We start from the raw sequence: 24,580 nt of genomic DNA, 5'->3' as shown, positions 1-24,580 counted from the left end.
GTCCATCTTTCTGTCTTTCTTTGTCTTAATCTGTTTCTAAGCAGCAGATTCAGACTTCCACCCCCCAGCCCACAGTGGGAACCCCCCTAGTCCCTTCCAGCTCCCAGCCAGCTCCCCCTGGGACCTCCCAACAAGTAAGACTACAAGAAAAACAACAGAAGGAAACCAGTAAATTCAAGTCACATTTTCTACATCCAGACTTTTTTTTTCACTTCTCTTCCCTTTTTCTCCTTACATTATCATTTTTCACACATTTAAGATCCCTTGATGTCTAAACCCCATAAAGATAAAAATAGATCCCACCCTATTTTTGTGCTTATACAGTAATGACTCTTATGTCGGCTTTCTCTTTGAAGTTGTTGCCGTTGCTTCAAGGTAACCGCTTCCACAGAGCTGGCACTTTGCCTGCAGTAATACCACAGTCTTTTTAAGAACTTTTTTGCCCCCAGCACACACCACTGTTATGAACTAATTGCAGCCTTAAACTGATTTGATTGAGCATGAAATTGGATGTTAATTGGAGATCAAATGTTTTTTGTCAGCGTAAGATGGAATGTAGTCATTTTTCTTTTTTTGAACAACCAAAACAGCCAATCCTGCATGTTATGTTCACCATGTTTACATAACAGTTGCATTCCAAGCCTTTATAGATCTTTATACATTTTATAAAAGATTTTTTGCTAATTTTGTGAGAGTGATATCATAACATTAATATCTCATTTAGGAACATCTTCAGATTGTTATCTTGGTCAAGGTCAACCATTAAACAGGGAATTATCAATAAAGGGGATAAAATAGAACGGACTACATTGAAATGAAACTGATGTTCCCCAGCTGTTGTTTTCCATATAATATTCTTCTTTTCATAACTGGGATTTGAGTTTATCTGGGTTATTATAAGCAGGACGTGATCGGGAACTGCTCCAGTTAAAAAAGGAACAAACCAAAAAAGGATGTTTATGTGCATGTAAATGTTTACATTTACCCTCACAAACTCTTTCTGTGTGTGTGTTTTTGTTTCTCACCAGGTCATTTCATCCAGTCAGAGTAGTACATCAATTCAGAGCCCCACGCACTCAACTCTGCCGCAGGCGCCTGCACAGGTACAGCAACGCTTTTAATTTCATTATAAACGGAGCACAATACTTAATAAACACATTCCTAATGCGCTCAAGCTGGCACTAGTCCCTGGAACACATGTGCTGGACTGAATTCAGTATCTGCTATTTATGTCCGCATTCATTTTATTGACACACTTCCCTACCTACATGTTTATACATACAGTAATTATGCACATTTTAAGCTGACACCACAGAGTTAATGTATGTTCCAAACATCTCTCTGTTGATTTCCCATATATTTTACAGTAGATTTAAACATATGTGGAAACATGGAGGCCACAGAGACAAATATGGACATGTACATACACAGACATTTACACATACACAGTTTGTTGATTAGCTCCACATTCAGTGGAAACGTGGCAGCGCTACATAAAATTTTGAAATCTACCACTAAATTTATACATGGATGTTCAGATTCTCAGCAGGAGGATCTTTGGAAGTGCCTATATCAAATGGCTGTAGCCTCGTGTACATGGTGTGTGGGGAAAAGGCTGACAAACATTCCTCACAATCAATGACATGTACATAGGCATAAATACACATAAATAAACAGATGACTTGTGGACATGAACAGCAACAATAGAAATGTCTCACAACTGATCAACACATCCTTTCACACACCAATCACACACCTTTTTTGACTTCCTGCCCTTCAGCCAGTTGGTTAATCATGTTACCAGTAAACAAATAGAAAAGAAATTCAAAGATCATGTTGTCATTCTTGTTCTAAGTGTAATTATTGCATGTTTTGCGCATCCTGAATTGGTTCTTTTCTCACTTTAAACTTATTCTTCGACTCAGTTTGTTTCTTCTATTTTTCTTTCCATTCTCTGGCTCGCTCATCGGCATGCTGCCTGTCTATCACCGGGTTTGTTTTAACGTGCCTACTTATGGGTCTGTATGCATGTATGTGTGTTTGTGTATTTAGTTGTGTGACCTCAGTCCGTCTCCCAGTATAGAACACCTTTATTTTCTGTACCAAGTTGCTCATCTAGCTCTGGTTCAGGTACTGTGATGTATCACAGTGTATGTGGGTATACTGTAGGTGCCTGTCTGTCTGTCCTTATGTGTACCTGTGTGTTTGTATGTGTGTGTCTTAGTGAGTAATTATGTATCAACATGATTAGATTGGTGAATGTATTTGACCTTGAACTGAATATTGATAGGCAAATGAATCCCTCTTTTTTTGTGATTTTTGGATATAGCTCTGCCTTGTGTTGACGCCCATAGTAGTTATCCTTTGTGCACCCAAAGATGTTCATATCAACCACCTGATTAAAGCTTAGGTAATATTTCAAGGATCAGAACTGATGGACAGTGAAAGGTTAATATGGGAAACGGTGGGGAAAAGAGGAATCTTGAAATGTGTATACATGAATGGTCCAGTCCAATATCCTGTATGGTGTGGTACTGAAGAAATATAAACAGTATCAGTGTCTTTAAGATTGTTGCCACTTTTATGGACAGAACACATTTTGTAAATTGAACTGTGAAGGAGCAGATACTTAAAATAAAAAAATATTTCAGTCTTCAGTTGTAGACATGTGATGATTGGTGGGGGTTATAACAGCGTCTTTTAAGTCAGTAGTGTATATAGAGTAGCAGAAACTTCTGGTTCCCAAAGGTAGATGTTTGAAGCATTTAGTGATTGACCACCTCAAGTAACAGAAATGAATCAGTTTGACTGGCTTGTTGGTTCTGCACTCCTTGAAATACAATATTTATCTTTGAGTTGATGTGCATTAATAGACAGTAAAAATAGTGTGTATGCTACTGAAGTGACTATAGCATGCAAAGTTTTGTTTAAAAGGCAGCAAATTCCAACATGTTTGGAGGTTTTTGGTCATTTTTACCTTTTTTCTTTTTTTCTTTTTTTTTTTTTTTTGTATCTGCAAAATTGATTTTGACAATTTTTACTAGTATGTGCTCCAGTTGTTATTCTCTTAGAACCAGTGTTGTAATAATACTCTGCAACATAGAGAATACCAAGAACTTTTAATGCCTCCAGCAGAATGTAAGTATTTCATCTATGGCCCCCCAACTTTAATTCTACCAACCTAGTTCAGACTAGCAAACTATTTATGTCCGTATTATCACCAAATCCTGACTTCTAAGGCATCGATTCATAGGACAGTTTTTCCCGAAGTAAAGCAGGTGAGCTTAAAGACTAACCTCAGCACAGCTCTTTAAGTCACACTGTAAAGAGGTCTATATAGCCCTGTGTCCCCATGTGTAATATGGTATTGAAGAGTGTTGCCCATCTGCATTGCACAAACAATTTGCTTGGATTTGCACCATCTTCGACACTGTGCCGTACACTGTCTGTAGAAGTTTTTTTGTGGTTGCATGGTCTTAGACTGGTGTGTGTTTCACACGATTGTCTTGTCACAAAGTTTGTTGTTTGAAGAGCTTGAGACGTTGTTATTAATAGACTTGATCTATGTTGTAGTTGTTTTACTCGGAAAACAGCTTGTTGAGGGTCTCAGAGTCAAACGTGTCAGTAATGGGTCAGTGAGCTATGGATGGCTCTTTCCTCTGGAGGCTTGATTTTAACATGATTTATCATTGTGATAAATGAAGACTCACAAGCTGACAGATCTGTTATCTGCTCTTTTTCAAGGCACATTCATCTTTTGATGTGAAGCCTTTATTGTATTTTAGACAAAACAACAGTCAAACTAAAGACCATCCTCAGCTCACTGTATCATTACCATGGTGATTGATTCTGTCTGTGCACAGCTGATCACTAGACGGGTTTATCTACTTCGTCAGCTTCACTGTGACGCTGCTCCTTTCCTTTTCTCACTTTTTACCCACCCTCTCGCCTCATCTGCTCTCTCCGTCCCCCTTCATTTTCCTTTCTGCCTCCTCCTCTTCCTCTTTCATGCCCTTCCTCCTCTTCTCAGCCCAGTGTAACTCCGTCTACCTCTACCGTTTCCTTGGTGACGCACCCTTCTCCGTCGCCATCCCTTCCTATTACCATGCCAACACCGGTCGTGGCTTCCCCACCTTCTCCTCTGCCACTCCCTGTTGGGGTGGTGCCTACTATTGTTTCCCCTCCTCCTCCCGTGCCCACATCTGTGCCTCAGCCATTGGCCACCGTGGTGCCAATCATCAGTGTAGTCACCGCCCCGCCTGATACTCCCATGGAAGCCCCTCCCCAGGTACTGGTTACAGACGGTCGAACCTACCAAATGGATGTCATATCCCTGTTCAGTGTACTCAAAGTTCAAAGTTAAATGCTGCAGGGTGCCCTGACTGGTCCCCAAACTTGATTTAAACCAGAGCATTGCTTCATACTGATTCTTTTTTCGTGGCGTCCCCTTCTCATTATAGGTAACTCAAAAAAATAGTAGTATCACCTTAATCAGTGGTTCTTAGCTCTGTTTTAAAAACAAATATTTCCATCACTTGCTCTGACAGTCACTATTTCAGACTACACTATGTCTGGAAAGGCAACTGTTATGCCAGTCTTAACTTTAGTGTAACTGCATATTCAACATGGTTTTGAAAAGGTTATTTTTTATTTATTTCTTGTTTTGTTTTTTTTAACATTTTTATGTTTGAAAACTTGCGCTGTGTTTTATGCAGTGGAACTGATAAGGTACAATTTTGATAACGGAAAGTAAAAAATTCTGCAGCATCCATTCTTAGGGCATCCCACTTGGATCCATATTTGCTCTGATTTGTCAAAGCAGTGTTTGTCTACGTTGCATGTCATGTTCATAAATTTGAGTGATAATTAATGACGCACGAGTGGTAAACAATTTTGTCTAATTTTATGATAGCTATGATTCATAGGTGGTTTCCAGCACATTTACTCAAAATAACCAGTTTGTTGTTTCGTGTTGAACAGTGGGTGTGGTTTAGTTTGAGTGTGGCAACATTGATTCGTTTATCAGTGAAAAAATCCACAATCAAGTAATGACTGTTTGAAAAGTTTCCTGGGTTGTTTGTGCGATGTCACTAAGCCAGTGAAAAACATCTGTTAAAATTGGTGATTGTTCCACAATTAGCTGGTGTTTAATAGAATCACTCTATCACTGTCTGCAGAGTCCAAGTGCCGGCCTTGGAACTCACTTTTTAGGTCATCATTTATGGACCTTACCTATGAGACCAGGTTGCATGTGTTATTGGAGATACTGTATGCATCAAATATATGCAAGACAATTTATTTTCTGCTTTTTGGCAGTTCTTGCTTTGCTTCTTTTGTTCCATGCTCTAGTTTTAGTTGTTGTTCGACCCAGTTCCTATGTGATTTGTCTTAAGTCTGCTCTTCATATTTTAATTTAATTGAGTTGTTCTTACTCTAAAATCATGAAGGCATTGCTTGCAGTCTACTCAGGTTTCTCTCTTACTTGTGTCATAATTTGCTTGTATTTCATGCTTTCATGCTGTATTTCCTTTCCTTGAAATTTCCCTGGTGTTGGTAGTTGTGTTGTTGGTGATTATACTGAGTGAGTATGTATGCGCATTTTCATGTGCCTGTGTGTGTTTCAGTCTGCCTCTCAGTCTTCAGAGCTGTCCCAGTCCCAACTACAGCCACCTCAAGTTCTCTCATCCATAGAGAGGTAATAAATGCATGCACAAGCACACACACAATTACTGAACTGGCGCTACAATCCTCAAACAAAAGCAAATGTTCTCGATCACATTCAGTCTTTGTGACACTTTCTCACACTCAGTGCCATTTAATTCTCTTTTCTCTTATTAAATTTGGCTTCCATTTCTCCTTTGTACCTCAGTGGCCACTCTGAGACTTCAGGTCTGAGTGACGGCAATGAGGGAGGAGGGGGAGGTCGTCATGAAGGGCGCTCCACCAAGCGTCATCAAAGACGCTCTGTACGAAGTCGATCGCGCCATGAGAAGATCTCCAAGGCGAAACTCAATGTTCTCAATGTAATAGCACATCCCATAAATCCTATAATGTCATAATTAAACATTAAATCCTCTTTTGTACTGTACCCACTGATGGGATTTATTGCTTGTTACAGTGTTATGAGCTGCAGTAAAAGTAATGAAAAACATCTAATTGAGACACTCATCTGTTTATATCCTGCCTCCTTCTTTCTAATTGTGTTTTTCTCTCTCTCTCTCTCTCTCTCTCTCTCTCTCTTTCTCTGTGTGTGTGTGTGTGTGTGTGTTTGTGTGTAGATCTCCAACCGAGGGGACAGGGTAGCAGAGTGTCAGCTGGAGACCCACAACAGGAAGATGGTGACCTTCAGGTTTGACCTGGATGGTGACAACCCAGAGGAGATCGCTCAGATCATGGTGCATACGCCGTCTCTTGTTTCATTTTCTCTTCCACCCTTTTGATTAATTTACTCTCTCTCCTGTCATAGTGATCTGTTAACGGCTCTGTATTAGGCTGGAATATGTTTCACATGCCAGTGCGCGTGCCGTCTATCCTTTGTCATCTGAAACCACTGAAGTACACATAATCGCTTTGCTCTTGTCCTCGTGCTTTAATTTAGAGAGTTGTCACCAGGCTCACTCATGATGCAGAATTACACCTCTGTGGATACACACTGGCATCGGAGGCGTGAACCAAGCTGTTGCTTTGTTTCTGTCACATATTATTCACAAACGTCTGACATCTGACTTTTTCACCATGTGTGTGTGTCCAGGTCCAGAGTGAGTTTATCCTGGAGAGTGAGAGGGAGTCGTTCATTGAGCAGGTCAGGGAGGTGATAGAAAATGCTGATGAGAAGGGTCTGGAAAGAGACACAAACAGCCAGGTAAAAACACTCTTTACTCACACTTCTTTATTTGGGGTTGAAAGTTTCTGATGTATAGTAGCAGTTGGTGTTTTGATTTAAAAGTGAAAATTACAGTCAAAAGTTTTAAGTAGTGTGTGCATATATATATATATATATATATATATACACACACACACACACACACACTGCACAGTATACACTCAACCCAGAACAATACAATTGTAATTATCTGCACCTTTTCTTTTGGTCACAGTTGATCTTTCAGTCTTTACAGTTGTCTTATTGTTCTACAGGTGACAGGAGACATGGAGCAGCAGATTCCTGCTATATCTGTCCCCATGCCAGGTAAAAAGAACAGTTGTGAAAATCATAATAACTTACATTTTTTGCAGATTAACTGCAGTAGACAATAGTGTATAATAATGCTGTGTATCACTGTTCCTTTCTTCCCAGACATCACTCCCAGTGCGACAGCACAAGTGGTCCATTCAGCAGGTCGGAGGTTTATCGTCAGCCCTGTACCTGAAGCCAGGCTGAAGGAGCAAATGTTCCCCACCTCTCCTTCTCCTGCCCCTGCACCTCCTGTTGAAACAAGTAAGTAGTGTGTGCGTGCGTGTGTGCGTTATTTTTTTTCCCAAATAAGTATGTCTGATCATTACACTACTAATGTCCCTTTTCCTGTTGTACTGATGGATTGTTGATGATGCTTATGAGGTTTTCTGTTGCTTGTGTGAAGTTTTAGCTTCAAACACGCCAAAAATTCACATAAAATGACAGTGTACTCCGTGACAGTGTGCCAACCACACACACACACACACACACACATATGCACACTTATCAGATTAAGCTGTTATGCTTTTAGAGGAAATTGCCAAAATGTTCCGTCCAAATGCAATAACACACTGGCATTTATTTAATTTGATACCATAGGATCTTCTGGTAGAACGCTGGAATATAAATAACTGTATCCAATCCTCTATCAGAATGGAATTTAAACATCATACCATCAAAATATTTAAAAAAAAAAATACCTTTTGTATTACACAGTAATGTTATGACTAATCAAAATGTAAAAAAGAACAAATACATCTTTTGGCTTTTCCTAATTTTCTGAATAATGCAAAGGAGAAATAAGGTATAGTGTTGCTGGATTCACATACCTTTGCAAGGCAGATGTCTACTGGGGCAAATCCAATCAGGATCACTAGACTGCAGGTAGTTAACCGTAAGTGGTTAATTGTATTCCCTTATCCACACTCTGACCTCAATACATGCTGAAACCTGTAACACAGTAATACCTAGACATTCCTGAATAAATGAAATGTACATATGTCAGTCAGGATTTTATTATGTTTGTCTCTCTAAATGTCTTTGTTATGAAATGGTGACATTTAATTTGATTTTACAAAGAACACACACATCTTCAATCATCTTTTTGGTGCTTTGCAGTGGTGGGCAGTCCATTTACTAAAGTGTAGTACTTCAGTAATATTTTTAGGTGTGTGTCCTTTATTTGATTTATTTCCATTTTATGCTACTTTATACTTCTATTCCACAACATTTATGAGGAAATATTGTACTTTTAACTCCACTACATTTATTTGACAACTATAGTTACTAGTTACATTGCAAATTAAAGGCTGTGCACAGCTGCACAGGTGTTTTCAATACTGGCTGATTAGACCTCTAAACAGGGGTAAGTTGAGTGAAGCTGTGCTGGAATTACATGATTTCACCAAAAGATGGGCTTTGTGGCTTGAAACTGCCTTTCTCTCTTCTTCCAGTTCCTCCAGCTTCAGCTGTAGCTCCATCTCAGACTCCAGGCCAAGGTTTGGTGTTGTCCCAGTCTGCAGGAGCAATCAGCTTACAGCAAGCCTTCTCTGAGCTCAGACAGAACCAGAATCAGTTTGATACAGGACCCAGCACCGCCCCAGCCTCCATTCACTCCACCCACCCTCCACTACAGCCTGCAGCTGCCCTTGTCCCTTCACAGGCTAGCACCGTCACTCCTACTGCTGAGGCTTCTGCTGGGCTTGTCCCATCTAATTTAAACAAGGCACAGGAGCAGGTCTTGGATGCCTCTCTTCCTCCCCCTTCCTCATCCTCCACCCCCTCCTCTGTGGCCGCTGTCCGTCTCAGTCCTCCTTGTTCCTCCTCTCCTCCTCCTACTGTAGGGAGTCAGTCCATCCTTCAGTCGCAATTACTTTCCCAGACCCAGGGACAGGTGCAGGTCCAGGGACAAGCACAAATTCAGCCCCAGGCTTTTGCCCTGCCTCAGTCCCAAACAGTTTCTGCTGTCATTGCTACTTCAGTACCTTCCACTTTACCACCGGCAAGCATGTCAAGCATCCCCCCAACAATTCTCACCTCCCTTCCTCCTGCCCAGAGCGTTCCCCTCGTATCCTCCCCTCCCTCCTCCACTCTTACAGCCAGTGAAGTCTCCTCCAATCATCCGTCAGGCTCTCCCACCTCGTCCGCTACTCCTTCCCTCTCCTCCTCTGTCATCCCCACTACTGCCATCACAGGCCCCCAGCTCGCTCCCTCTGCCGTCTCCCACCCCACTCTTCCTCCCCCTTCCTCCTCCTCTTCTGCGGGGCTCCAGCCAGTGACCACAAATGTTACTTCAGTCCAACCAACTTTGGTCCACTCCCAGCCACAGACAGCAGCCCTGCCTGGGCAGACGCACACACACTGTGGGGAATGTGATGCAAGGTAAGAGGTGGTCAATGTCTTTATTTAGTCTATTTACTTTATTTATTAGGACTACCTCACTACTTGTCTGTTACTAACTGAAATGTATCCTTAGCATTGAGTATCAAATTGACAATTACCAAAGGCTGACATAAATTTTGGAAGTCATTTATGAAGCAAAATTGCAAAACATTCATTAATATGGTTCTCAGGTGTGAGGCGTCTGCTGAGTCCCAGGGCAAACCGGACGACATCCAAGCTCTGGAGAAGAAGCTGCGGTCTCTCTTCATGGACCTCGGTGGAGGAGTGCCCTCCACCCAGGGTGACATCTTAGCTGCTGACCCTGCCTCTGGGGCCCCTGTGGCAGGTACCTCGTCCCCAATGGGGCCCAGCTCTACCTCCACCACATCTGTTACCACACCTGGCTCTAGCCTGCCAGCCAATCCTCCTCAGCCCCCCTCCAGCCTAGCGCTGGGGTCACTGGGGTCACCTGTTCCAATCCAGGGCCCTGGGACACCTATTTCCACCCCTGCACAGACTGGTAGGTAGAAGAATATGTTGCCAGTATTAGTTAAGTTGTTGTCAGTTTTATAATGTTGCTTTCTAACTTTATGATTTCAATTTCTTCAGTCATCCCTGCCTCATCCTTTGGCCAGACCACTCCATCTAAAACCCCCTTATCCAGGGTACCGGTGAGTGAAACAGTTTTTCATCACATAGAAATATTAGTTCATTTTATCTCTAGTTAAGTCATTAATATGTATTTAATTATGTGGTCAGACAGCATGTGCATGTTTTAGGTGAAACTGCTAAGATAATTTACTCAACTACACTTCTAAACGTTAAGAAGTCACAGTTTAATATTGAGGAATTATAGGTGTTCCAACATGTTTCTACTCACTTTCCTTACAACTCATCTAGCATGCAAATTTCTTTTAACATTCCCCCCAATGAACACTATTCTTATAACCTCCTCTACAAATCTTTTTCTCTCTCCTTTCTCCCACTCTGTCTTTTCATCACCTCTCTTTCTCTGGGATTAGGCCAGTTCTCCTCCTTCAGAACTCCTGCCATCCTTCCCTGGACCTTGTCTAATACAGGTGTTTTTTTTTTGTTGCTCATTTTTAAGACATTTTAAGTGCTGTCTCCATTGCAATGTAATACTGCATTCATACTGAGCTTATTATATTTATAGTTATATTAGTTCTTTGTTGTAGCTGTTTTAGACTTAATATGGGTATGTGCTGTTTGTGAATAGTGCTTCTGCTTATCCCAATTCTGCTGCTCAGAATGTGTTTAAGTTTATAGTGCATATTATAATCATTATACTTAGAGAGACAGTATTAAAGCTTAACTATATGTGACAAAACCCTAAAAGAAGAAAATTACATCCCAAACAACTAAATAAACATCAGAATAATTAACAACAGAACTTAAGAAGAGAACAGGTCATTGTAACATCAAATGAATACATCAAGCAACTACAAGTTAAAGCTTAGATTAAAAAATAAGTCTAAAAGATAGAGGGACGTTATCAAAAAGGAATAATGATAGAAGATAAAAGAGAGAGATCAGGATGTAGATAGAGAATCAGAGAGAAAGGTGACACAAAAGGGGCGAGAGACATGTTAACATAATTGAACAGAGAGAGAGGCAGCTGAGGACCTGGTTCTTCAGAGCAGACACACAGTGGACTGAGTTTAATTTCCAGACTGTTGTTGCTGTGGCTGTGAATGCCATTGTCCAAAAATAGACTTTCCATTTAACTAGAGCAGCACACTGAACAGAGAGACATGACCTGTAGCTCCTTTATGAAAAATCCGACCTGCCAAGTTACTGATATTCATGTCTCGTCTCTTATGTAACTCTCAGGGGAGAGACTTGTCCTCTTTGATTAAGATAATCCCTCTGTAGTCAAAGCTCACAAGAGATTGGATTCTAATGATTTATTTTTTAATTGCAGTTAAAATGCTCAAGTGAATAAAAAACCTTGTGCCCTCTACATCACCTGTGTTTGTGTGTCGGCACAGGAGAGGACATTTGGAGAGATGATGCATTTTTTCTGCTGCAGCTTTTAGAAAAGTACATGCATGAGTACAGTGTGAATTTTGATGATGAAAAATCAAAATTTCAGATGTAGAAAAATCCTCCTTTGCATGCTTTTGTCCAGCTTTGGTGTTGTCAGAAATTATACATCTTGTTATATTTGGACCAAGATATAGTATGTGTATGCTTGTTTAGTGATGGTTGATTGAATCAGAGCATAACAATGCAGAGCTTTGTGTAGCCGCCAGGGCTCTACAACATGGTTGAAATTCTTATCACTATGTTGATAAAGATATTTTCCAGTGTTGATATGGCAAATATATCCAGAATCACCCATAAAATAATTAATCTGATGTTCAAAGCAGCTATTTGTGTTCCACTGTTATGTAACACAAGACCAAACTCTTCATGTGTGTAAAACAAAAAAATTTATTTTTACTTTTTTTGAATAGCAGAAAAATAGCAGAAATTTGTATAATGATAGCATGATAAAATCGTATCTGCAGCTGTAGTTGCCACACTTCTTGCTGATCTGTGCTAACCAACCACAGTGACTGACCCTGTGTGTGTTTTCTTATTATTATGTGTGTATCTAAAAGTGTATCTTTCTTCAGTCGCAGCAGCCTCTAGAAGACCTGGATGCGCAGCTGAGGAGGGCACTGAGCCCAGAGACTGTTCCTGTCAGCACACACACACAGGTAAACACACACACCTTAACATCCTACTCTGGTAGCTCATACTGACATTGTACAATATATACTGATTAAATCACACTGCTCGACATTAATCCATTTTCTCCTCTCTGAATGTCAACCCCAGGCCTCTCATAGTGGCATACCTGCAGTGGGACAACAAAGTATGTATACTACAGTAAAATGAATTTAATAAATCTAGTCATTTTTTTTGTCTGTCTCTGTATCTGTCTGTTTAATAATTGTAACATTTGTCTTTCAGTACCCTTCTCTCTGGATGATGAAACTGCGTCCGCTCCTGCTCCTCCTTCTGCAGGTGGAATTAAACTCGGAAGATTCCAGGTAAAACCTCTTCCATGCTACAGCCCAGACATGAGTACCTACACTTCACATCTAAGGGTGGCATAATAAATGTACACTGGATCCCAGCCTAAAAAAAGTCCCTGTTGCTTTTCCCCCCTCTCCTTCCAACTCTTCTGCTTAGGTCTCATTGGCTGCTGAAGAACCTCCAGTCCAACACCCGGCCTGCACTGAATCCTCCTCCACCACCTCCTCATCTTCGTCATCTTCCTCCTCGTCCTCCAGTCTCTCCAGCCCGGAGAACACACTGCACAAGGACTCCTCGTCTCCTCTGAGAGGGGGAGGAGGACAAGGAGGGGACATTGTGGACGGGCTCCCCCAAAGGACTCTCGGAGGATCCCACCACCCCTCCCCCCTCACCTCCCCCTGTCCCTCTCCTAAGCCCACCACTACCATCGGGCGCTTCCAGGTATTTCAGTATTTCTACTATTTTACAACTTGTTTCAAACTTTTCTTTATTAGTAGATTTGCAATAACCTGTCAAAGTATAGAAATTCTCCTCCAGACTGGAAAACTTGAAAAAAATGTGTAAAAAATGACATTCTTATACAACTCTACTGTCCTACATTTCAGGTCACCACCAACCCTGAGGCCCGTGTTGGTCGATTCTCAGTCAGTCGTGCCCAGGAGCAGAGCCTTGAGTCCAGACAGACCCCTCTATCCGCCACCCAGGCTGCTAATGGACCCAGCGATCCCGGGCAGGTTTTGACTCCAGATTCCACTCATAAAGCCTCCCTGCCGAGTCTAAACAACAACTCTTTCAACAACTCCTACATCAGCAGTGACAACGATTCTGAATTTGAGGATGAAGACTTCAAACGTGAAGTCAACCGCCTCAGAGAAAAGTAAATTATACTCTCTTATTCTTAAATCTGAGAGAATAGATGCACCTTCTTCTCCCTCTTTTGCCCCAAAAACAGCAGGCTGTGCTTTGCTTCTTCCTTTCCTCGCCCTCAAGAATGAGGTTAACCAGGTCTTCCTAGAACACTAGGCCCTCCTCCCTCATTTTCATTGTTTCTTTCTTTTTTGCCTGTCGACATTTTATTCCAAATATTTATTAATCCTCCTTTTTACCGCCAGGCACATGCGTGAAATTCAGGCCCTCCACTCCCGTCAAAAGGAGGAAATAGACAGTCTCTTTACCAGGCTGGGAAAGGTAACTCACCTCGGTTACATCAGTGCAGACACTTTGAACAGCATCACATACAGTTTATAACAAGCTGCCTTTCTTCCTTTGGTCTTGGCGTAGGTTCCTCCGGCTGCAGTGCTCCCTCCAGTTATAGCTTTGACTGGCAGGAGGAGACGACCTACCAAAAGCAAATCCTCCAAATCGTCCAGAACCAGCTCCACGCACGGCAGCAAGAGTCCATTACAGCAAGGTAGGCTCTTGTTTCAACATTTATAGTAAAGGCACAGTTTGCCCCAACCCTCCAAAAGATAAAGAAAACTGTTTTTTCACTCTAGTAGAATCAAGCCATGCACATTAAATTTGGTTCAGATATTAATGGCTCCAAGACAATGACTCTTACGGACTTTTTGTGTAGCACCAAGTTGATATTTGGTTTTCATTGAAATGTCTCAACAACCTTTGAATGGATTGCCATGAAATCTGATACAGATATGCACCTTAATCTTGAGCCCAAAGTCCACTACAGCCAAAATGGTCACCAACATTTACGCTAACATTACACCGTCTCTGTGTTTATGCATCTGTGTGCACATATGTGTGTGTGTGTTTATCTGCTTGGTTACACGTGCATGGGGGTGTACGCTGGAGCAGGCTCGGAGCTTAAAAATTTCTGACTGCTTTCCCTGTCTGTTTTTCTCTGTGTATGGTTGTGTGTGTTGGGGGTGTCTGTGTAAATGTCTGGGGTGACGGGTGTCTTATCTGTCTGTTATCTTTGTGTGTGTGTGTGTGTGTCTGTTTGTGTGTGTCTCTGTTTCCTGTGGTGTGTCGTTCCTGCCCTGTCCTCTCCTGCCTATGCCTTGTGCTATCTCCAGGCAGCACTTTATCCGCCCAGAGCGTCCCGACCATGTACCCCGGCCAGCTGGCTCTGCTAGCCCCAGGAGGATTAGCCGATTCAGGCAGCAGCACTCTGCTCCAGCCCCTCAAACCCTCTCCCTCCAGCGACAACCTGTGTTCGGCCTACACCAGCGAGGCAGCACTCTCTGTCCCCAGCCTGTGTGCTCCCACCCCAGGTAGGCATGCTGCTGGGAATTCCAGGATGTAGCGGGCCTCATCACATCCCCACAACACAAGAAATACTTCACATAGTCTTTGAGCTTAAACACTCATTGTACTATTTGTATGCAGACAAACACAAATGCATGCAGTTGGTTTGTCCTCACTCCCTCACAACAGGACACTCCTCACATCTTTTTCTAACTTTCTTGGTCTATTTCTCCCTCTGTCTCTGTGTAAAGCAGTGTGACGTCTAACTGACTGTTACAATCTTTCTGTGTATCCTTCACTTGTATCTCTTTCCTTCCCTCTCATCTATTCTTTTTCTGTCTTCCTCTTATCTATTTTTCTCTTCTCTCCTATGTCTTTGTTGCTCTCTTCTCTTCTCATTTTCTTTCCATCTCTCTTCTTCACCTCTCTCTGTATTCCTCTTGCCTCCTCTGCACTCTCCTTTTCTGTTTCCTCACCTCCCCTCTCCTCCTTTCCCTTCCCTCCTTCCTCTCTTCAGGCTGTGTAAAGTTCAGCTGGGGTTCGGAGCGTTTGGCCTTCAAGCCTGGCGGCAGGAGGACGCGCTTTCTGAGTACGCCCTGCTTGGCTCTTTGTGTGTAACGCTTTATTTCTTTGCTCTTCTCTTTTATCCGTCATCCTTACTTACCTTAGTTCAATTTTTTTCTTTTTACTCTTATATTCGTCAAGTCACAGTCATCCTGTCTTCCTGTGGGTTTTCTTCTTTGACGGAGGAAGACCCTCTGCTTCTGATATCACCAGTGTCCTGCAGAATTGTGATGAATCCTAAAAAGCCAGCTTTCAGGAATTAGTAGAAAACATTTATTTTCCCATGGGAACTTAGCTGAGCATACATACTCCTACTTTAACACGCCTTCACACCTGAGAGCTTTTTCACTGCAGTAGTTAAGGTTGAAGTACTTTGCTCCAAATTACCAGCCAAACTAAATTTCTAGCTTAAATCGGGCCTTTAAACTAAAATCAGTGGCTTATTTCTGTTACATTTACATAACCACCTCACAGACATCCTTGTGTGTATGTTGGAAATAGTTTTTAGATGCAGAAGACAATGGAAAAATGAAAGATAAGTACTTGCTCATTTCTTTCTTTCTTCATTTCAGTCTTGGTTGATTTGGTGAACACAGCATGGTTACTGGTGGTAACAGCAAGTGCAATTGGATACTACAGAAAACAACTGTTGTCAGAAACACAATAGAGGAACAGCTGGTATATCAGTCAGTCAGTAATCAGCCTTTTTCCATCACGCCACCTGATTTCAACAGCAGGGCACAGTGAAGTTGGAGGTGTTGTTCCATTACTCCCTGCAATCTTCAAAACTGATCTGCTGACAAAAAAATGCACAATGTGACCGTTGTCCTGTTTTATGGAGACATTCTTAACAAGAAAAACACTGAGCACTAATTGTATCAAAAATGGAGTTTGAGTTCATGAAATTAATACGGATGAATTCATTTCATCAGTGCAATGCAACTAGAAATGATTGCAGGCACATGAATTATGTCATAATTTCATTGCGCTGTACATTTACATTTTAGTGATTCAGCTAATGCTAAATGGCAAACCTGTTAACAGTTGAATAGGCTTCAAGTGCATGATAACTTGCACTGTGAGCAGCCAGCAGCATTACCACCATACGACCTTCAGTCCATTTCATCTCTAGGCCTCATTAGCTAGAGACAGATGATGAAGTTTTGTTTGTGTCTCGATCTGAATTTTAAATCCTGGCTGAATCCATCTCTATCAATCACCTTTTCCCTGTTAAAACAAGCAGACTAACAAGGAAAGACAAGTTGAGACCTGATGACTTGAGAGTTCTGTCAGGACATTTTTCTTTATTTTTAATTAAACTTTATTGGTTAATTAAGCACAGTTTTGTTCAAATACTGTGCTGTGTTTATTTATTGTTTATTCATAATTAAATTGTTCTTAATCCATATTATAATCATAATATGTAGTGTTGGTGAAATGTTTTGTGCTTGATGAAGGGATGATTATGAATGCTTCTGAACCCTCTGCAGCTCAAACCCTTTCTCTCCCTTTCTTCTTTCCTTCCTTACCTCACTTCTTATTCTCACCCCCTCTCTCCCTCACCTGTCCCTCTGTCACTGCACAGCCAGGAGGGGAGAGAGACAGACCTGGGTCTAAGTGGTTGTAACTTGTTCTTGTTTGTAAACATCCAGCTTAGAAAAAAAAGTACATAAAATTGGCACAGTCTCTGTTAATGATGTTTGATATCAGTGTGATAATCCCCTGAAATGCCATTTTGTTTTTGCCATTTCAGTCATTGAACAAATCATACAAGGGGAATGACACTACTTTGATATACAGATGGGTTACAAATTAAAAAATACATTTTTAAAAATTAAAAATGATTAGAATTAAACATAAAGTGTCACCATGTGAGCCAGAACATCTCCCTTCATTTGGCGTTGATGGAGAACGCTGTCTGACACGTCAGTTCAAAATCTCTCTTATGTGTTCAGTTAGATCTGGTGACTGTGAAGGCCATGGCATTTGATTCACATCATTTTCATACTCATCAAACCATTCAGTGACCCCTCGTGCCCTGTGGATGGGGGCATTGTCATCCTAGAGGAGATCTCTCCTATCAGGATAGAAATATTTCATCACAGGATACAGACAGAACATCTTTGTATTGATTGGCAGTGACATTTCCTTCTAAGAGGACAAGAGGACCCGAACCATGCCAGTAAAATTCCCCCCATAGCATAACAGCCACTGGATCCCCTCACTGTAGGGGGTCAAGCCTTCTGGCCTGTAGCCGTTCTCTTGGTGTTCACTACACATGACCTCGCCCACTTGTTGAGAATATGGTGAGGGATGACTCATCTGACCATATCGCTTTTCTCCAAATCTGTGTAGACCAGCGCTGCTGGTTTTTGCATCACTGTACTCTCAAATGTGCCTTGGAAATGAGGGGTTTAAGTACTGTGACCCTACTGTAATATCCCTCTCTATGTAACTGCTGATGGACTGTTCTTGCTGACAGTCTGATCACATCCTGCATTAACATTCTCACTCACCTGAGGAAGACTTGCTCTTCTGTTTTTCTTACATATCGCACTAAAGCACAAGCATCACGGTCATCAAATGTGATGTCGACCACATTGTCCGACCCTATTGACTGACATCTTACCCATGTGTGCCTCTACACTAACCAGTTGAGCAGCCTTTGTGACTGAAGCTCTGGCCAGCCATGCCCCAACATTATACTCTCTTTAAAGTCATTTAGATCTTTTCCGCCTGCCCTTGTGGTACAAAATCAGAATCAGCTGGGCCTGTTCAGCATTTTTATACATGCCACTGAGCATGATTGGATGTCAACTGCATAATTATACCATGCAGTGCATCTGTGTGGAAGCATCTGCATTTGTTATGTTTCTCCACTCAATCATTCAGGTTTGTCCTTTAATTTGTCACCCGTCTGTATATATGAATCCTTGTTGGACCCAGTTCTGGTACGGCCCTGTGAGCTGTAGAGAGGACTCAGAATCATCAGGTGTTGGTTACCCAAAAGCATCTTAAAGCCACGGTACATGGTCAAAGACTTTGAGGCAGTGTACAAGGAGGATTTTACCAACAGTTGTTGGTGGTTTAACGTCATTGTTGACATGAAAGCAAAGCTCAGTTTAGCTTCCAGTTAAACATATCAAAAAAATATCGATATGATCTATTTTATTTCAAAGTATTTATATTCTAGGATTACCTGTCATTTGTTGCTACTGCAGTAACTGTCAGCCAAGTATGCAAAAGGTTGGTGTCTGCATTTCCTCAGAAGATTTCCCACATATCGCGGCCTTGTCGTAGAGAGCATCTTTACCTAGTTGTTCATGTGTATAAAGATGGCAGCCTCGTAACCTGACATCTGGGGTCAGTCTTTCGCACAGTGCAGCATACAGATCCTACAGCAGACACATCATGACACACAACCTTTTTAAAAAGTATAGATATCATATGTACACTTTTAAAAATTGCAGATACATACTCTCATCTCCTGTTTGCTTTGGTTTCAAGGGTCTGTTTGCACTGTGTGACAGGTACTGGTCTGTGTTAAGATGTTCTTGGGCAACTCAACCCCAAAGTGTTGTTTATTGACTACTTCACGTTCAAGTCATGCATTGTGTTTGGTTGTCGGGTGCTGTGGGTGGGGTTTAACTCTGACTCTCTCCAAATCCTCCAATTGTTGTCTTCCGGCCACGCAGGGAAGATGGTGAAAAAAGTCTGCCCCTGCAACCAGCTCTGTAGTAACTATCTCTCTTTTTGGTCTTTCCTCCCTCCATCCATCCCCCACCTCCATCCCTTGCACTTGCTCTCCCATGCTTCCCCCTGCCCTCTTAGATTCAAACTCTGACTTTCAGATTTGAGATCAGATCAATTCAGTTATTTCAGCCAGCGGGGCTAATGGGAACATTGTATTTTTCATTTCAAGGTTTTGGTGATGACGATTTTGATCAGAGAAGTCTGAGCTCTGAAATGACTGAACTGACCAGCCATCACAGATTCAAACTGACAGTGCATGCACATGCAAGCCCCTACACACATGTTCAAACACACAATAACTCACTTGAACAGCTGTTTGCCACTCTGCCCCCTCCCTTTCCTCCCCTCTCCTCTCCTCCCTTGTCATGGCTTGTGGTCTAGACTACGTTGCCCAGAATTCCATGCTGCTGCAGTCAGTCATGACTCAGCGTCTCCTCATTCTTATTTTCCTCCATTTTATTTAGCATGACATGACAGTTTCTGTCAGACCAACTGTATGGTTAGTTTTCTCCTGGTTAATCCCTGCATATTATGTCCTTTCTCGTGTGATGTCTGATAGGAGCAGATTATATAAATATTTGACAGCATGGCCTTGGGTGGTTTCCATTTGTCTGCAAAGGAAATGCATCAGCTCCTTGTAATTATAGTCTGGATTTGAGGTACTGTGCAGTAAAGGGGTGGTAATAAAGTAAGAAAACGAGTAGTAAGTGTATTACAGTATTCTTCATAGTAAAATAAAGATAGCAGTTGTTATTAATCCTTATACCCTCTTTCACTAGCCTGAATGATAAGATGAAACAATGTGAAAGATGTACATTGTATTGTCTGGGCCTTATCTGCAATATTTGGGATGCAGATTTGATTGAAGTGAAACCTTTAATTCTGAGATTCTGGCTGAGGTATTCTACAGTGTCAGTGTATAGTGATTTAGTTTCCTCTTGGCTTAGCAGAGAGGCACTAACATGAAGAAGTACAGACTTAGGATATGGTATGATAATGGTACTGGTGTTGTATAATATATAATGCCTATTTAGTCTTTAACAGAAGCTGTATAGATACAGACACCCGAGCCAGTTTGCAGTGTTCTCTTTTTTTTCTGCAATGAATTTGCCATGATGAGTTTGATGCTGAGGATTGGTAAAGAGCAGACTACCCGCTGCTGTTACAGAGCTTGAGTGCCATCTACTGGTCCAAAAATAAATGAAAGCACTGAGCTCAGTGGTACACAGGGCAAGTCTGATCAACAGCTACACTCAGTGGTGTGTAGGAGCATTTTGGAGGAGAATGTGGCTGGGAATGTCAGCTTTGCAGATTGCCCAGTGTATCCCTGATCTAATACCATTTATATACTGAAACATGTTCAGAGTTTGTCAAAATTGTTGGCAAAAGTGCCCATGTTCTGCAGTAAAATGTTGCTCTAGTATCAGTTTGTCTCTTGTCCCTGTTTATCATTATATCCATCATTAAAACTGAACAATATAATTCTAGGATCATGTCAACATGCTGACCTGCCCTAAAACTCTGTCCTGACCAGCATCTGTCACCATATAACAACCCCTCTCATGGTCAAGACAGGACATTCATTCGCATTCATTGAGATTACATCAGTTTCATGCTATTGTTTGAATAATATCTCACATTCTTTGTTGTTCTCCTCCTCTCTCTCTGTCCTCTCCTCACAGGGACTAACAGCACCAACGCAGTGAGCGGTTCAGGTGGTTTGGGTCAGAGCCAGGGCGGTTCTCAGTGTCTGGCCCCCAACATGTCAGCCCCACACCAGAGGAAAGGAACCTTCACCGACGATCTCCATAAACTAGTGGACAACTGGGCCAGAGACGCCATGAACCTCTCACAGGTTTACTGCCATTTTATGATTCATGCTAGCAGAAGTTGTTTTGACACAGAACATGTTCCTTCCACAGTGACTCACCAGCTCCTGTAATTAGTTTACCGACAAGAGAGATAGAGGAAAGAAACTTAACTCTAAATGGCAGTTTGCTAAAAGCCAAAGTGGTTAGTAGGATAAACAACCCACAGCCAAAACATCCTGGCACTTGGCTGATGGGATGTTTTCAAAAACATCTACAACATCCTGTATCCATTTGGCACTTCATGAGTGTTAACATAGCCAGTAACTCCAGAATCTTATTTATGTTGACACCCCCCACCCCCCAGTTGATTTCTTTTATTGCTTGTTGATACAGCAATAGTTGACTGCAGCTGAGGCTTTTGATCATTATAGTGCTGAAACAATTCAGTCAGTTACATTTCTCAGTCTTCGATGATAGTAAACTGAATATCTATAGGGACTGTTAAATAGACAAAACAGGACATTTGAAGATGTCAACTCAAGATCTTGGGACTGGTAATACACCTTTTACTGACATTTTAAAGGCCAAACAATGAATGGATTATCTGACAAAGCAATCTTTAAATCAATAATTAATGTAAGTGTTACTTTTAGTAGTATTCATTAGGATGCCGCTGTGTGCAATGGCTGCAATTCTAATGGAGGCACAGCTAACTGTTAGCTAAATGTTGTGGGAAAAAAAGCATTAGGTGTGTTGTCCCAGACTGTTGCTAACATTTTTGTTAATCAGCAAAGTCAAGTCAAGTGCATATTCCAAAGCCAGATTTTTAGTCTATGATAACATTTCAAAAACAAATATGATGAATTATTGTGTGTGATAACATTTTATATAGGTGAGTAAATGAAATCAAACATTAACAACAAGCAAACTTTTTCAGGGTAAGAGGAGTGCCAAACAGCTGCAGCAAGCCCCAGCACAGGGACACAGCTATGAGGTCAGTACTAAACACACACACACACACACACACACAATTTGCTTAAAAAAATGTAATGTCATGTTTTAATGTAATAATGTAAACCCCCCCCCTCCAGGTCATCCAGTCAGCCAGTCTGGGCAGGAAGTACTCGGCTCCCAGCCAGCTGTGTCCCAGCAGCATTGGAGGCTCTGCCCACCTCCCCACAAACCCCACCACTGCTACCTCTATGGCTGCCCGCAAGGGCTCGCTGTGCCACCCCCCTGCCTCCTCTACTCCACCCCAACCCCAACCTCCACAGTTCATCCACTACACCCCCACTGCCGCCTACAGCGCACAGTGGTCTGGTCCAGCTCATGGTTTGTCAACCTCACACCAAGCTCCAGCACAGCCTGGGCCTCTGCTGGTCAGCACCTCCCAGCCCCTGGGCCCATACTCCACCCCACAAGGCCAAATTCCCGGGCAGGGGCCACTCCAAGCTTTCCATCTGACCAATGCTCTGCAGAAGTCAGTCAGCAACCCAGGAGGGCCCAATCTGCGGACCACGTAGGGCTGGGGGTGAGGGCTGCTTTGAATCACGGCCCGACTGGACTGAACTGGTGTGGAGCGGAGTGTTTTGGGCTGGATCAGCTGGAGAGGACAGAAGAACTGGAGGGGTGTGGAGTTTAAAATGTCAGAAGCTGACCTGTCCATGAGAGAAAAGGAAAAGCAGAAGAGAGAAGAAATCGGGAAAGAGAATTTACGAGTGCCAGTTGGCTATCTCCACTTGCCTCTGCTTCCATCCAAGTGTGCGAGAAGCTGTCACAGACACAAATGCAGCCACACAATCTTCCTGTCTGCTGTATTTAACTGTGGGCTTGTGACAGTCAGCCAAATGCTCAAGGACAAAGAAAAAGACTGATGAGTGCAATGTTAAAAGGCCAAAGAGGTTCTGACAGGGTGTGGGACTGGTGTTAATAACTGTTTGTGTGTGCAGTATTGTGTATGCGCTGTTATGGCTTGGTCAAACACTTGTTCCATTTCATGCTCTAAATAGAGTGAACAAGTTCGTACATGATAGAGCGCACATTTGTCCTTGCTTGATGATGGTGGGAAGATATAACATAAGGTTAAAGGGGAGGAATGTGGTGGCCAGTTTTTACAGTATCCAACTTTAGCCCTTCTGTCCACACAGTACCTCATGATAACTTCTTATTACTCCATATTCTTGTGTGAAGAACTGGTTGTTGCCTGTGCTGTTTGTGTGTGTTCAGTCCTTCAAGCACAGCAGCCTTCCAGCTCTCAAAGAAGACAAACATGCAACAATGTAGTTTTTTCCACTAAATTTAATAAGGAAACTGGTGGACACTGGGAACGAGGGGTGGGCATGGCTGGCCATCACATTACAGGTGTCTTGCTTAGCGTTGTCAACATCACGGTGCATGAGAGGCTGAAATCAAACAGTAGCAGTGTTTTTGGCAGACGTTTGCATCCTTCACTGCAATGATTACAAGGGAGGATGTAAATGTCAGCAGATAAAAGCTTTGATATCAAGGGTAGTAAAAAATGATGTTTAGAACTGTAAACTATGATTATTATCCTAAGTTTAATCAGTTCAGGAAATTATTTTTCTTCAGTATTCAAAAGTTTTTCGTAACCATTAAAAGCACAAAGGATATCAAGAACAAATCGAACTAATGCATACTGAGAATAGGTGTAGCTCAGCGCTCGGTGGAGCTGTGACTCGTCAGCTTGAGAAAAGTCATGATTGCTACTCCTCTGTCACTTTCTGTGTCTTGTTCCTCTCCAGTTTAGACAAACCGTTCAAGTAGAGAGAGAGAGATGGAGGGAAGAAAGCAGGTGAAGGTGGAGAGCAGCAAGAGAGTGTTTGTATGACATAACAGCCAAACGTCACCTCTGTTTTCTGTCCAGCACTGAATGGACTCAACAGATTCTTCTGCACGCCAAACACCTCTTCACCATCACGAGCACCTCTTCCTCCATCCCTCTCTCCGCCTCTCTGTTGCCATTTGAAGCAATAACAGCAGAAACCTTTTAGAGGAGAAAAAAAAAGCCCAAACATGAGAGAACTCAGTGTGAAAAAGTGGCCTTGTTATCAGAATAATATCAGAGTCCCTGTACAGTTTCTGTTTGTTTTTTAGAAAGTCAGCTATGATGATTCCATTTTGTTGTTTTATTTTTTGTTTCGTTGAGTTTGGTTTGCTTGCCGCCGCCAGCTAGCAATCGGACAAACAAACATTCACACAAACACACACACACATACACAGTGCATGAGACATTCATAAAGATACACACACAGTCATGCACAGACTCATGTAAATACATACACACACACACATTGTTGGAGGCGCAGCAGCTGTTTAACGGACATAGACTCATAGACTAATGTCTCAGTTCTTAGTGTCATCATTAAGCTGGTTTCAACATTTGGGTTGAAATGATTGCAATGTACATTATTATCATCATTATTGTTGTTAATGATTATTATTCTATTTAAAAAGAAACAGAAACAAAATGTGTTCTGTCGATGGACCTGTTATACACACACATCGGTGCTCGATGTGGAAACACTGTGATTATTGTTGTTTATTATTAGCAAATGTTGTTGGACGACATTAGTTTTAGGGTGAAATGTCGCAAATAAAAATAAAACAAAAAAAAAAAACGAGCATA

General features: G+C 41.9%; 1 protein-coding gene across 1 annotated transcript in view; it reads left to right on the top strand.

Annotated features, from left to right (window-relative positions):
* The window catches only part of LOC111224581 (serine/threonine-protein kinase WNK1-like), an 87,785-nt gene extending 63,205 nt beyond the window's left edge, over positions 1–24,580 (top strand). Inside the window, exons 14-38 of the mRNA XM_022749125.1 lie at positions 42–134; positions 1,029–1,103; positions 5,625–5,695; positions 5,870–6,023; positions 6,279–6,395; positions 6,752–6,862; positions 7,138–7,189; positions 7,298–7,438; positions 8,629–9,556; positions 9,748–10,076; positions 10,166–10,227; positions 10,579–10,635; positions 12,196–12,279; positions 12,401–12,437; positions 12,536–12,615; positions 12,758–13,042; positions 13,207–13,478; positions 13,714–13,789; positions 13,883–14,012; positions 14,635–14,832; positions 15,324–15,416; positions 19,066–19,107; positions 20,806–20,978; positions 21,872–21,928; positions 22,026–24,580. Coding sequence (XP_022604846.1) covers positions 42–134; positions 1,029–1,103; positions 5,625–5,695; positions 5,870–6,023; positions 6,279–6,395; positions 6,752–6,862; positions 7,138–7,189; positions 7,298–7,438; positions 8,629–9,556; positions 9,748–10,076; positions 10,166–10,227; positions 10,579–10,635; positions 12,196–12,279; positions 12,401–12,437; positions 12,536–12,615; positions 12,758–13,042; positions 13,207–13,478; positions 13,714–13,789; positions 13,883–14,012; positions 14,635–14,832; positions 15,324–15,416; positions 19,066–19,107; positions 20,806–20,978; positions 21,872–21,928; positions 22,026–22,457 — 4,149 coding nt within the window. The 3' untranslated portion in view covers positions 22,458–24,580. The remainder of the gene's footprint in view (positions 1–41; positions 135–1,028; positions 1,104–5,624; positions 5,696–5,869; positions 6,024–6,278; positions 6,396–6,751; positions 6,863–7,137; positions 7,190–7,297; positions 7,439–8,628; positions 9,557–9,747; positions 10,077–10,165; positions 10,228–10,578; positions 10,636–12,195; positions 12,280–12,400; positions 12,438–12,535; positions 12,616–12,757; positions 13,043–13,206; positions 13,479–13,713; positions 13,790–13,882; positions 14,013–14,634; positions 14,833–15,323; positions 15,417–19,065; positions 19,108–20,805; positions 20,979–21,871; positions 21,929–22,025) is intronic.

The sequence above is a fragment of the Seriola dumerili genome, unplaced genomic scaffold, assembly GCF_002260705.1.
Source record: "Seriola dumerili isolate Sdu_G_001 unplaced genomic scaffold, Sdu_1.0 BDQW01000138.1, whole genome shotgun sequence".
Taxonomy (NCBI): domain Eukaryota; kingdom Metazoa; phylum Chordata; class Actinopteri; order Carangiformes; family Carangidae; genus Seriola; species Seriola dumerili.
This window is presented reverse-complemented; position numbering and strand designations above follow the sequence as displayed.